The sequence below is a fragment of the Miniopterus schreibersii genome (genome assembly GCF_964146895.1).
Source record: "Miniopterus schreibersii genome assembly, chromosome: 10".
NCBI lineage: Eukaryota > Metazoa > Chordata > Mammalia > Chiroptera > Miniopteridae > Miniopterus > Miniopterus schreibersii.
The window spans coordinates 65,031,542-65,046,025 of NC_138110.1; the positions used below are offsets into that span (position 1 = coordinate 65,031,542).

At 47.9% G+C, this 14,484-nt stretch overlaps 1 protein-coding gene across 3 annotated transcripts; it reads left to right on the forward strand.

Moving 5' to 3' along the window:
* The first annotated feature begins 3,101 nt into the window (after positions 1-3,101).
* On the forward strand, positions 3,102-10,442 carry AP5S1 (adaptor related protein complex 5 subunit sigma 1). Of its 3 annotated transcripts, none has more exons than XR_013999606.1 (4): positions 3,102-3,405; positions 4,476-4,667; positions 5,958-6,749; positions 8,795-10,442. XR_013999606.1 is itself a non-coding variant. In XM_081148355.1 (3 exons), exons 2-3 carry the CDS (start codon positions 4,492-4,494, stop codon positions 6,382-6,384), a joined length of 603 nt encoding a protein of 200 aa, XP_081004481.1. In that variant the 5' UTR covers positions 3,102-3,405; positions 4,476-4,491; the 3' UTR covers positions 6,385-7,681. The 3 variants fall into 3 exon arrangements, 1 of the variants encoding a protein (XP_081004481.1); XR_013999607.1 differs by lacking the exon at positions 8,795-10,442 and adding an exon at positions 7,693-8,768; XM_081148355.1 differs by lacking the exon at positions 8,795-10,442 and having other exon boundaries at positions 5,958-7,681.
* The last annotated feature ends 4,042 nt before the right edge of the window (positions 10,443-14,484 follow it).

The following is a 14,484-nucleotide window of genomic DNA, read 5'->3' on the forward strand; positions in this document are numbered from 1 at the left end:
ATCAGAAGAGGCTAGCACCAAGCTGCCTGCCACTGTGGGGCAGGTCTCACCCTGACCTGAGTAGAAAGCAGAGGAGAGTTGGGGTGTGGGGAAGGGGCCAATGTGAGGGTCTGTAGGCAACCCACCAAGCTCAGAAAGCCACTGAGAAGAGCAGGGTTGGGGAATCAGGCTATGGTCACCTCTGCCCAGAGCCAGAGGGAGGGGAGAGAAAATGACAGGAAGGCATGCCCCACCCCCAGTTCCATGTAGGCAGGTGGGCCTGGCTTCAAATCCAGCCATATGTCTGCTTCCTTCAGGCTCCTTTAATTTTTTTTGTTGTGCTTTATTTAATTTTACATTTTCCCCTTCTTTTGTCTGTCTGTCTCTCTCTCACAAGCGCACACACACACATCCATCTATCCATATCCCACAAACCCACATCTCTACATATTAACTGTGGGCCTAGCCCTGCTGCAATCTCTAGGGTAACTACTATAAAAGCCTCACACACATGAACATATACACATATTGCCCCAACACACTTAGATTGTTCCATTTTGTCTTCAGGGCGGGTCTTATAACCCCAGGAAGAACTGGGAAGTTCAGCCTGTTCCTCTGCCTGCCTCTGGGCTGCCACCAGACCAGAAGGGCCTACTTGCTTTCCATCTCTGCTTTCCTGTTCAGCCTCTGGATTAATAGTTGCAGGCATTTATTGATTTACTAAGTGCCCACTATGTGCCATGCTCCATCCTGCCCATTTCACATGCTGGCTCACATAGGAAGGAGTTAGGCTGCACATAAGAGAAACCCCCACACAGCAGTTTAACAAAATTAAAGCATGTGTTCCTCACTCAGCAAGAAGGCTCTGTGGCGTCTTGGGGACCTAGGCTCTTTCCTGACTCACTGTCCTCAGCACATGGCTTTTTTTGGTTGGTTGGTTTGTTTCTAATGATTTCAGAGAGAGTAAGGGAGAGGAAGAGAGAGAAACATTAATGATGTGAGAGAATCATTGATCAGCTGCCTCCTACACACCCCTGACTGGAAATGGAGCCTGAAACCCAGGCATGTGCCCTGAAGGGAATCAAACCCTGCCCTCCTGGTTCTTGGGTCGAGGCTCAACTGCTGAGCCACACCGGCTGGGCATTGTTTATTTGTTTTTTTATGTGCCCCAGGCACAAAACAGCTCTGGCCACCAACTCAGGCATCAAGCTAGAATGAGCTAAGGACTGTACATCTGTTTTGCCCGTAACTGGTATAAGAGCAACACCACCAATCAGGTGTCTCCTTGCCCATTGTCAGGGGGTACACATGGTTTTTTTAAATTTTAATGATTCCTGATTCATGCTGTTTTGTTTAATTCATTTTTTTTGGGGGGGGGAGAGGGGGAGAGAGGGAAAGAGAGAGAAAGGGGGGGGAAAGAAACATCACCACTTTGATTGGCTGCCTGACCCGGGATTGAGCCTGCAAACTGGGTATGTGCCCAGACTGGGAATCGAACCCACCACCTTTTTGTGTATGGGATGACACTCCAATCAACTGAGCCAGGGGGCACATGGCTGAGGGCTGTAAAAAGTCAGGAATGGCACCTGAGTCTGCCCCACTTATCTGGATACCACTTCATTTGGGTTCCCCACTCCCTTCAGCATAGTGATTCAGGCCAGCTTCTCACTGCTGTTTCCTCCATGCACTTCACACAGGCTGGCCCCCCAGGTGGCCTGGGACTTGGATGGGACTCACTGCCTGAGGAGTAGACAGAGGTCTGAATACTGTGTTCCAGATGCCAGGTAGCCCCCAGTGACCAGAGCCCTCTGCCAGCTCTGCTGTAATCAGCTGGCAGACATGAGTCCTGGCTGAGAGTGATAGGAACCAGGGACCAGGAACTGAGCCAACATCACCCCCAGCCTTATGGCTGAGGCCCCACACTCTCTGGGCCTGCCCCTCCATCTACAAATATATTTGTGTGTCGTACTTGTGGTCAAAATGCCCACATGCCCTGGTCAGCCCCTGGCCACCTCCTCTAGGCCCCCTGCCCAGGCCTATGGCCAGAAGGACCCGGAGTGCATGCCCTTGGAGGGCCCTGGAGCCAGGGTCCCTGCCCTGTCCATTTTTTCAGTAATCAAGGAGTGTGTTTAGGTTGGCTCCAGGCCTGCTTTGTGTATGATCTTGGGGACTGAAGCTGCGCTCCATAGCCAGGCTGGATTCCATGAGAGACATCACTACCATAGGCAGACCCTGGGTGCAAAAGGGACACCTGAAGGCTAATGGGCAGTTTGGACAGGAAGGCTTCCCCTAAGTTTTGGTCTGAGCACAATTTGAAGGACAAAAAGGGGAGGAAAGAGCCTTGCAGGCCGCGGGAACAGCCGGTGCGCTGGTGGAACGGACGAGGCGGGGGCGTTGGTTTGGGGAAACAGAAGGCTGGGACACACCTGGGGAGGCTCCAGCAGTTCACATGCCAGGAGGGAAAGGAGTGTGCATTTGTGCCGGGGAGGAGTGCACCCAGGGCAGGCCCTGAGACCCAAGGCACCTTGCGGGGCCCCAAACAGCTCCGGGCCAAACCCTCACTGGGGCTTTTACCCCACTGCAGGGCTCTGGAACCTGGCACCTGGTTGTGCCCCTTTCAAGTTTAAGGTCTAAGTGTCTTCACTATCCTTTGATGACCAGAAGGGAGCTCGTTAGAGGTTGGAGCGTGAAAGGAAAAACTAGTTAGCCTACTAAGTCCTATGGGCTTCGCTGGGGCCCAGCGAAGTGCCTGACCCGCCAGGGACACGCAGCTGTGACAGGGTTGGGACCAGAGTTTCAATCACTCTACTCCAAACGGAGCCAGAGTCTTAACCCAGTGCAGGAGCCCACAGCCCAGGAACCCCCCCCCCCGCGGACCGCGTAAACATGCATATTTCCCCCCAAAGTAGTAACTCCCAGGAATACGCATTTTATCCGACGCCCCAATGTTTCCCACGCACATTGGTCAGTTTGAGAACTCGGGCTCCACGTTCAGGTCCCCGCGAGCCTCACGGGGCCGGAAGGGACCAGGGGCCTGAACGCCGCCCTCTAGCGGCGACGCGGCCAGCCGACCTCTTTCTGAAGGTCCGCGGGACCGGTCGCTGCGCCCCCTCGCGGCCACCGGAGCCGGCGGACTGGGGCTGGGCCGGTCCAGGGCTTCACGCCGGAACCCAGCGTAACCCGGCCAGGAGTGACGGGTGTGGGCAACGACCGGCGGAGCGACGGGATCTTTCGTCCGATTAGGAAGGTCGCCTGCGCCGGATGCCCAGAAATCAGAACGCCTGGAACGCCACCACCCTGCTTGTGTCGCCCTCGTGCACGCGCCCGCGACGCCTGTGCGCAGGCTCCTAGAGGCCGCGCAGCTGCCGTTGCTGCCCCGCTGCCGAGGGAAGCGGCCTGTTAGGAGTCTGCGGGACCAGAGGAGGGGTGAGTGCGACGCCTCGAGGGGAGCGGCCCGGGGCTGAAGGGGTAGCACACTCAGGGTGCGGCGCCCGGTTTAGGCCTGGCCGACTGGAGCAAGGAACTACAACCCCCAAAATGCACTGCGCTGCACGGTTGCGCGAGGCAGTGACGCAAGGAGTCTTTGCTGCTTCCTTTTCTCGGTGGGGGAAACGCCAAGGCGAGGGCTGATGACGTGTTCTTCTTGTGGTTAGAGGGTCACTGGAGGTCAGGACCAGGTCTGCGGGCTGCAGTTCTGACAGCGCCTTTGCGAACCTTCTTCCTGTTTAACCAATTTAAACCGAGGATCTTTTTACCCTTAACTACACTTATCTGCGTACTGTGTACCCGCTGCCTTTGAACGCTGGCTGGCTGCTGAGCCAGCCAGACACCATCATGATCACGATCATCCTTATCATCATTATTATTTAGTCTTTATTTTGAAATAATCTCAAACATAGGGAAAATTGAAAGGATTTTTAAATAAAAAACTCCCGTACCCCTCTTAATAATAAAGTTAGTTGCAGATGTGATGCCCCTTTACCTCTATGTTTAGAGGTATATCAGTGCATATTTTCTGAAAGATGGACATTACCCCAATGTTCAAAATCAGGAAATATTCATCAAAGCTGTTATCTAATGTGTAGTCTATATTTAATGCTTCCAGTTGTCCTAATAATGCCCTTTATTGAAACTGTGTTTTTCTTGGCCTGGGATCCCATTCAGGAACACATGCTGCCTTCAGTTTTGTCTGTCTAGTCTTTCAGTCTGGAGCAGCTCCCCAGCTTCCCTTGACTCTCCTGACTTCAACCCTTTTGAAGACGCCTGGCTGAGGTTGTCAGGTTTCTTCACCCCCAGGCTGTAATGGGCAGAGGTGGTGCTGACCAGACTGTTATTCAGAGGCTGGGGTGTGTCTTGGGTGGCTGAGGAGGACCTGTGACCAGCCACACCAGCCTCCAAACATACTACCAGACCTTGCTAGGCCAGACCCTTTCTGTGGTTGCTTCCCCTCTTGGGGTTTTACACTCATCTCATTGAGGTATCTGGCTTCCCTGTAGTACCCACCCTGGAGCCATGGTCCACGCCTTCCTCATCCACACCTTGAGGGCCCCACAGGCTGAGGACACGGGCCTTTGCCGGGTGCTCTACTCCTGCGTCTTTGGTGCCGAGAATTCACCCGATGACCCACGACCACACGGTGCTGAGAGGGACAGGCTCCTCCGTAAGGAGCAGATTTTGGCAGTGGCCAGGTAACCACCCAGCCCAGTCCAGCCCCACATCTTCATTGAACACATTTGTGATAGGTTTTCTGGGGGGCACAAGAAACAGGGGGACTAAGAATCAGAGAGGAAGTTTAGAGTAGCATTTTCTAAAGAGCCTTTTACAGTTGTTCACAAATGTTATGTGAAAAAGGGTTAAAGAAAATAATAATGCTATTATTACTATTATAGTTAACATTTATTGAGCTTGAATACATGCTAAGCATTTATGTTTTGAGCATTTCATGTATATGAACTCATTTAATCCTTGTAACAGTCTTTTGAGGTACATACAGTTATTATCCCCATCTTGCAGATGACTAAACTGAAGTACAGAGAGTTTAAGGAACTTAACCTGCACAAGGTTATGCACTTAGAAAGCAATAGAGCTGGGATTTGACTGTAGGCAGGCAAACCAAACACCAGCACAGATTAGACATGCTTCACAGTGCAAGACTTGTCAGGGCCTCTAGTGTGCCTGGAGGCTTTATACATCTCTAAGTAGGAGAGAGAACATGGTACATGGAAACTCTTTACGCTCAGGGCCTTCCAAAAGCCTGGGATCCAGAGTTCAGTTTGAGAGACACTCAAACTGAGTTGTCTGGCCTTGGACCTTCCCATCCCAGGCGAAGTCAGCAGGTGCCAAAATCTCCTGGTCTGTGCATTCTGGGTGGGGGATTAACACTCTGGGATAGTCCTGTGTCAGACTCCTGCCATCCCCTTCTTCCTCTGGGCCTCTGCTTCCTCCTGTGGCACAGAAAACCAAACACATTCCTTTAAGACCAGCCTGTGCACAGCCCAAATTGGAGGGCAATTCAGGAGGGATGAGAGAGTGCTTTCAAAAGTTGGGGTGGCCAAATGAAAGGCCTTTCCTTTTTATTTGGAGAGGGCTGCAGAATGGGAAGTGGTTAGAGAGTTTGGACAGCCCAGGTTGGATGTGGCTTTTACACTGCTTCTCATTTGTTGCTTTTCTTTATGTTGAGGAGGCCTCTGTGAAGCAGGTGGGTCAGGATTTCTTCCCTTAATGCCCTTTTCCAGCCCTAGGAGCTGTGTTCAAAATCTGCCTTCTCTTGGCCACACTAAGTGAAATCGTTCAGGGCCTGGCGGCTGGAGCCTGGATTTCTGTTCCAGCTCACACTTCCTTCTCTGTGGCCCTGGACAGGTCATTTAGTCTCTTTGGGGCTCAGTTTCTACATCTGAGATATGGAGATAATAGCAGCTCCCAGCTCCAGGGGTGATCATGAGGATGACAGAAGTTGATGACCCACCCACTCTTCCCAGGCAGGTGGAGTCCATGTGCCGGCTGCAGCAGCAGGCATCTGGCAGGCCTCCCATAGACCTGCAGCCCCAGTCTTCAGATGAGCCAGTGCCCCTGCATGAGGCCCCCCGAGGGGCCTTCCGCCTGGCGGCAGGGGACCCTTTCCAGGAGCCTCGGACGGTGGTGTGGCTGGGTGTGTTCTCATTAGGCTTCGCCCTGGTGCTGGATGCCCACGAGAACCTGCTGCTTGCTGAGGGCACACTCAGGCTGCTGGCACGCCTCCTTCTCGACCACCTCCGGCTGCTGGCCCCTGGCACCAATCTCCTGCTGCGGGCTGATCGAATTGAGGGCATCCTTGTCCGCTTCCTGCCCCATGGTCAGCTGCTCTTCCTCAATGATCAGTTTGTCCAGGGTCTGGAGAAGGAATTCAGTGCTGCCTGGCCCCGCTGACCCCTCACTGAACGGGACTTTCCAAGAGGGCATGGAGGAAGGACAAAGATGTTCGGACACACGGCAAGGTGCAACTTGGCATCCACCTCCTACCCAGCCTGCTCCCAGCTCTGCTGTGCTGCCACACCCAGGACAAGTAGATGGGACAAGCTGGCAGAAAAGGGGGCAAGGCAGAAGGTGGAGGGGTGGAATCATAGAACATTCTGTGCCTGGAGCTGCCACATGACTTACTCAGACTGGGTTCATAAATATGTCAGTCGTTCAGGGGGATTCTGTAGCCCCTTTTGGGCCCAGCCCATGCCTTCCAGGCAGCCTCAAGATAATCATGGGCTTCCTTCATCTGCTGGAAGAGAAGGTATCCTCAGGTGGGTGCAAGAAGTCTGGCCTGGATGATGTTATCTTTCTCATTTTGAATTAAAAGCACCACCTATATGATTTTGTCACTGACCCCTATGGGTCAGGGACCCAAAATTGTTGTGGTTCTGCTCAGTGTTGCTTGCGCCAATACAACGAAACTGTTTGGTAAAGCAGATCAGAAAGTTTATTCTTTGGCCAAGGAATTAAGAAGGGCGAGTTGTGCTCAAAAGATCCCCTCTCCCGTATTCTGGGGCATTAGGGAAGTCCTAAAGGGTTTGGGGGTCAGGGGGAGTAGTTAGGCAGCCTCAGGGGCAGAGATTCCCAAGGAAGGGTGGAGAGTTCTCAGATTTCCAAGGGAGCATGCGCAGTTCCCAAACATGCTTGGAACATGCCTAGCCATACATTGCATGTATCATTTCAATGTTAAGTCTCCATCCCTGGGCGCGATTTTTAGTATTCTATTGAAGGAAAGCGTGTCAAAGGTCACTTGGGAAGCGGTTTCAGATGCCTTCTTGGTTTTTTTCCAGCACAAGACAGTTTTTTGTTTTTAATCTTCACCAGAGGATATGTTTCTATTGATTTTTAGAGAGAGGAAGGGAAAGAGAGAGAGAGAAAGAGAGAGAAACATTGAAACATTTTCCTGAATTATATCTTTAAATAGCTATTATATTGCATTGTTTTTGTTTCTTCAGGGATTCCAGTTAGGTACTAGTCGGCTCTCCTTTTCCTATCATCCATAGCTCTCTCCTCGCCCCTAATCCTCTTATTTATTTAAAATTTATCTTTATTGTTGAAAATATTACAGATGCCCCCCTTTCTCCCCCCTTTTCCCCCAATTGACCTCTGCCATCTCCCCTCCAGGCCCCCTAATCCTTTTAAATTGGCAGTTCCCAAAAAGCACCAGAAAATAAAATTCACTTCCTGAAGATGTATCTCTTATTTTTACTGCAGTGCAAAGGCCCCACTGGATGCAGTTTAATCCAGTTAAACCTAGTTTAACCACCTTAACCTAAGAGAGCGCCCACAGGCTATGAAGTTCATGAGACTCTGATCTCTGCCTCCTGGTGGTTCCAGGCCCTCCCTGCCGGTGGAGCTGGTCCATTCCTTAGTATGACAGTGCCAGTTCCTTGAGCCCTCCTCCTGCAGGGGATCCTCAGTACTGCCCAGCACATCATATGTCTTTTCGGCATCACTGTTCCTCTTCTTCTGCTTCAGTGGCACTGTCAGTCTCACTTGGGTCTCAGGGCATGTGGCTCCTCCCATTTCTTTGCCCTGCTCTCTCTTTCCCAGGCATTTGGATATAGCAGACTTTTACTAAAGTTTAGGGGGATAGAGGAGAGTTATCCTAAAAGTGAGAGAGCAAAAAACTTAAGATTGATTGTTAGATACTTCTACTCCCTAAGTGTCTTGCTCATTTCCCCCAGAGGGGTCCTATCATTCCTAGCTCTCCCTTCCTCCCATTCTCCTCCCTTCCACTCTGGAGCCTCAGCCTACCATCTACTTTCAGGCTGTTCCCTTTTTTTTATTTTTTATTAAAAACTGTTTTCATTTCATGTAAAATACATATAGCATAAAATTGAACATTAACCATTTTAACCATTTTTAGGTGTACAGTTCTGTGGCATTAAGTACATTCACAATATTGTATCTGTTTATATGATCTGAAACAGAAACTCTGTCCCCATTAAACAATAACTTCCCTGTTTCCCTCCTGTGTTCTAGCCTCCAGCACCCTCATTTCATTCCTGTTCATTCCTTCTTTCCTGTTTATACTGAGCAGTTTAAGGCTGTTCCCCAACCCAACTTGGTACCAGGCCTACATTATGGTAGCTTAGCTGTGACCACTTTAAAAAGAGAAAGAGCCCTGGCCAGTGCGACTTGGTTGCTTGGGTGTCCTCCCATGCACCAGGGGGTTGCCGGTTAGATTCCTGGTTGGGATGCATCCCTGGGTTGTAGACTTGATCCCTGGTGGGTGGTGTGCGGGAGGCAGCCGATCGATATTTCCCTCTCGCATCGATGTTTCTCTCTTTCTCCTCCCTTCCTCTCTCTCTAGAAAGTCAATGAAAAATCTGAAAAAAAAGAAAAAAAAAAGGAGAGAGAAAGGCTGAAAAGACTGTTCTGGGGGTCCATCTTCATAAGCTCAAAGCAGATTTTCAATTTTGCTTTGAAATCACAAACTCTTATGGGGCATGATTAAATTCACAAGAAGACTTCCTTCCCCACTAATGCCTGTAAGCTGGACCATAAAAAGGTATTTCCTTCCAGAGATGATCATACATTACCCTTAAGAGGCAAGTATAGCTGTACTAATTTTTTAACAGCTTTCTCCACCTACCCCACTCCATTGCATATGTTTATTTGTGTGTTACTTATTGTTTCCTTTCCCCATCAGGTTAAACCTCCAGGAGGGTTTATACTGTGTCTCTGCTACATTAACACCTGGCACAGCACCTGGCACATAGCAGGCACCCAGTATATGCTGAACAAGTGAATCAATGAATGCATGAATGAATAAGTGGTTTATAGGAGACCCCTGGGGCCAGGGTCTCCGCAATATTACCATGTAACAACTTTTTCTTTCTCCTGGGAAGCAAATAGAAACAATAGACTGTGTCTGTTATCACTCAAGGATGGTAGCCCAGGACTACATGTCCCTTTCTGAAATGATAAACTGCTTATGACAGCAAAGGAAGCAATCATGTAACATTTGCAAGTTTCCTGCTACATAAGTTATGTTGGCTTGCCTTCTACATCACTACCAATGACTAGAAATGATCTTTCTCCTTAATGTTCTGAAAGAAGGCAGTTATGATTGGGCATTGCCACAGGCCTATGGTTTCTGCCTCTAGAAAAGGTGAGTAAAGTGATCAGAACTCCCTTCTCTGAAACAGTCTCCTGAGTTTGCAAAGCCTAGCAGTGGTCAGAATGACAGACACCTATGTCCACCCCGATTATATAAGCCTTGAAGGTCTAGAAGTCTTTGAACCAGCAAAGCTTCCACCTTAAGCCAGAGCTGGGAGCAGAACATTTACTATCTAGGTGTTGCTTGGGAGTGAGACTTGATCAGAAGTAAAAGGACATTAAAATTCTCTGACAGCCCTTATTTTTTGTTTGTTTGTTTTTTTGACAGCCCTTGTTGGTGTGGCTCGGTTGGGCATCAACCCATGCACCAAAAGGTTGCCGGTTCAATTCCCGATTGAACCCTGGCAGGGGACATGCAGGCAGCAGCCAACTGATGTTTCTCTCCCTCTACCTTCCTCTCTAAAAATTAACAAAAGTATATATGCTTTAAAATGCGGAAATGGTGGCATGCTCTCCCACCTGGGAGCATGCTTATGCCTTTCCCTTCCCCTCTTCTTCCCCACAGGCATGCATCTCCTAAACCCTAGGGGACCCCACAAGGCTTGCAACCAGTGTAGCAGTGGGCAGCTGCAGCTCGTCGTGGGCTAATTCCTGAACCTGTTTCCAAGGCCCCCTTTTCTCTGACTCCCCGGTGAGCTAAAGCAGCCCGCCTTGGCTCATTTCTTTCCCATAACATTTCTAGAAAGCCAAAGGCACCCCACCTAGACTCTCTCCTGTTGATTCTCCTGTCCTAAGCCCTTATTTCACTGTCCCCAGCTTTTTTTAAAAAAAAATTTTTTTTAAGAGTATATAGGAGTACCTGTCAGTCCTTTTTTATTTTTTTTTTTATTTTTTTTAATATGTCTTTGTTGATTTCAGAGAGAGGAAAGGGGAGGGAGAGAAACATCAATGGTAAGAAAGTCACTGATTGGCTGCCTCCTGCATGCCCCCGGCTGGGGATTGAGCCCACAACCCGGGCATGTGCCCTGACTGGGAATCGAACCCGGATCACCTGGATCCTAGGTCAATGCTCAACTGCTGAGCCACACTGGCGGGGCTGTTCCCAGCTTTAATAAACGTACCCTTAAAATAAATTTTAAAATGGAGAAATAGTAAATCTACAGAGGAGAAATGTGGAGGGCACTCCCTTTACCAAGTGATCAAAGTGAGCATCCTCAGTAATTAGACAAATGATGTCCTGCCTCCTGATGTGCAAGAAGGACACACAATCACTTCTGACATTCAACAGTGCTTACCTGAATTTGATCAGGAAGAAACCACAAACTCACATAGAGGGAAATTCTGGCCTGTCTTCTTCAAAACAGGGAACTGCTTCAAATTAAAGATCAAAGAACTATGACAACTCAAGGTAATGTGTGATCACACAGACATTTTTGGGGAAAAACAGTTTATTTTACCCCATCTTGCCTTTTGTGTTTGAGTTTTATTTTTTTTATTGCTTTTAGGGAGAGGAAGGTGGGGGGAGGAGAGACAGAAACATCAACATGAGAGAAACATTGATCTGTTGCCTCCCACACATGCCCTAACCAAGCCTGCAACCTGGGTATGTGCCTTGACCAGGAGCCCAACCCATGACCTGTCGGTGTACTAGACGACAATCCAACCGAGACACACCGGCCAGGGCTTTTAATATTTTCTTGCAAATGTTTTGTAATATAGTGAAATGAATTACAATGTCATTTCCTAATACAAAGTGAGGTGTGTGAGAAGGAAAGGTACAATTCTTTGATCAAAATTATTTCCCACTGACCTAAACTTTGAGTGTTTCATGGAATACATAAATACATGTTCTGCCTGCCAGGCATGGCTCAGCAGTTGAATATCGACCTATGATCCAGGAGATCGAGGTTCAATTCCTGGTCAGGGCACATGCCCGGGTTGCAGGTTCAATCCCCAGTCTGGCGTGCAGGAGGCAGCCAATCAATGACTCCCATCATTGATGTTTCAACTCTCCTCTCCCTCTTCCTTCCTCTCTCTCAAATCAATAAAGATACATTTTTAAAAATGCATGTTCTACCCAAGAAAAAGTTTTTTTTTCCCTGAATGCGGGGAAAAAATTGTTATTGTCAGGGTAATATTGGGACAATGATAGGACCTTGGAGTCACAGACCTTCAAAGGATCCATGCGTAGAATTCAGGAGATTCTGCAAACTTAGATGGAAAAAAAATTGCATCTTTTCTATTAATCACATTAAAATTAACATATCCCCCCTTTTTGGGAAAATGTTTACAGTTTTATGAGGTACAATTGGCATACAATGAGCTGCTGTAAGGATAAATAGAATGAATGTTTTTGTTTAATGAAGTAGCTGCTTTCCCCCTCACGTTAGGATGACTCCTTTAAAACATCATGGGCCCTACTGGTTGGCCAAGAATTAGGTAAACCCAGTCTCTGGATTTCACAATGCAAGCCTTCTGACCTTAGAACCCTATTTACCATGCTCTGAAATTAACTCAGAACTGAGCTGAATAAATGGTTGCTCATATGTTTTAGGGTAGCTTTCTTACTTGCAAATCCAACTGATACAACTGGCTCCCTCTACTTCCCTACAAGGTGCTTTCCTCTATTTTGCGGAGGCTGGAAAGAAAAAACCTACATTGCCCAGACTCCTTTGTAGCTAGAGTTACGACTATAAACTAAGGTCTGACAATTAGGTGCCCCATCAGAGATTTGGAGGGTAAAGGCCATCTTCCCACTGCCACTTCTGCTGACAGCAAGGACACAAAGATGTGAGGATCTAGAGCCAGTTTCAGCAGCCAGACTCTGTTCCTGTATCAACCAGATGTTGAGACAGAGCCATGTGGTGCTGTGTCTCTCTCATATTGATGTTTCCCTCTTCTGCCCTCTCTCTCTTCCATTGAAAAGCGATGGAAAAAATGTCCTCTGGTGAGAATTAAAAATCAATCAATCAATGTCTGCTGCCAAGCAACTTATGTCAGTGGTTCTCAGAAATGAATAGCAGATGGCAGCCCTGAGTGGCAGTTAACCAGCAACACATTGCCCTGAGGCTGATGAGGGGTCCATGCTGACCACAGGGGCTGGACAGCTCTGGAGGAGTTGGATGCAGCAGGGACTAACCCATGAGCGGCCATGGTCCAAGCCCCCTCCTCCTGAGACCCCTGAGAGGTAAGAGCTCATACTAGAGATCCCATTATATTCTAGATCATGACTTGAACCATCTCACATGACTGGTCAAGGCAAGGGGGACTCCAGGAAGCCAGAGGAAAAGAAAACACTAGAAGACACGAGTATCACTAGCAGTTTCTCCTGGGTGGTGGCATTATGAGTACAGATTTTGATTTTCTTCATCAAACATGCCTGTTTTCCCTTAAATGAAGTGTATGGACATATATAATTCCCCAACTTTATTGAGTATATATTTTTTGTAATAAATCTGACAGATGAAAATATAAAATAGTTTAAAAGTAGCAGTTTAGAAACTTATTTGAAATGAAATTGTAAAGGCAGGGATTATATTTTGTTTTTCAGTTTTGAAGAGTTCCCTGAAGGGACTCAGACATGAGAACATGTCCCTTTTTGGGGCCCTCTGGCACTATCTTTGGGCCTGACTTTGTTCTCTGGAGGAAATATGAGCTGGTGGTTGCTGAGTCATCACATGTGAACCACATGAACCACAGCCTTCCTTGGAGCACTGGCCTGCAGACATGGGCCACCTGCCTAGAGATGGGCTTTACTGGGGAGGAGGGCTCCAAGGCCCTCACTGGGGAAGCAGCCTGGCATATAGATCACTCTTTGGACTTGCCCTTCTAGTAATAAATAGATAATAATCAGTGAATTCTACTCATGAAATGGGGTGGGATGCAATCAACAGCAAAAGATAATATAGCTAGTTTTATTTGACCCAAACACTTGCCATTTTCTGTTTGTTTGTTTTAATAATAGCCATCTTAATGGTTGAGATCTGCTATTGACTAAATGTTTATGTACCCTCCTGCCCCCATTCATATATTAAAACCTAATCCCCAATGTGATGGTATTTGGAGATTTGGAGGTGGGGTCTTTGGAAGGTGATTAGGTCATAAGAGTGAAGCCTTTAGAAATGGGGTTAGTGCTCTTTTAAAGCAGACCCCAGAGAGCTCCCTTGCTCCTTCTGCCATGTGAGGACATAGCGAGAAGACTACATCTATGAACTAGGAAGCGGCCCTTAACAGACACTGAATCTGCCAGCCCCTTGATCTTGGACTTCCCAGCCTCCAGAACTGATGTGTTTGTTGTCTAAGCCACCCAGTCTATGGTATTTTTGATATAGTATCCCAAGTGGACTAAGCATCTCACAGTGTTTTTGAGGAAGCTATTTCTTTTTTTCTTTCTTTTTTAATGCCCTGTGAAGTCCAGCAAATACAGGAGTGACAACTGCATTTGAAAGTAAGTTCATCACACTCTCAATACTCTGCCTGCAAGATTTAGATACGAAGTCACTGGATTTGGGGTGGGTAGCAGGCAGGAGTCATTTTTGAACCAATCAATGTTCACCCCGTCCTGGCTAAACAAGGCAGAGCTGGCTCCATTACAGTTGAGTTTAGGTGTGATTTAAACACTTTGTAAATACTGACTATTGTAAAATACCCACAAAGTTACCAAGTAAAGTAATAAAATCTCATCTGAAAAGTGTTCAGGTATCTTCCTATGGTTCAGTTTGGGAGCACTGGCTTTGGAGACAGGTATGTACTCAGGCATTTGTACATGATCTTGGCCAAACCTTTTAACCCTGTAGGTGTCTGACTTTTTTTTTTTTTTTAATCCTCATTGGAGGATATTGTTTCCATCGATTTTCAGAGAGAGTGGAAGGGAGGGAGAAGGAGAAAGATAGAGAGACATGGATGGGAGAGCAACACATCGATTGGTTGCCTCCTGCACAA

Excerpts from the sequence above, each read along its gene's own strand:
- AP5S1 (XM_081148355.1), top strand. The coding sequence starts at position 4,492 with ATGGTCCACGCCTTCCTCATCCACACCTTGAGGGCCCCACAGGCTGAG. Across the intron at positions 4,668-5,957 it reads CAGATTTTGGCAGTGGCCAG|GCAGGTGGAGTCCATGTGCC; the intron begins GTAACCACCCAG and ends CACTCTTCCCAG.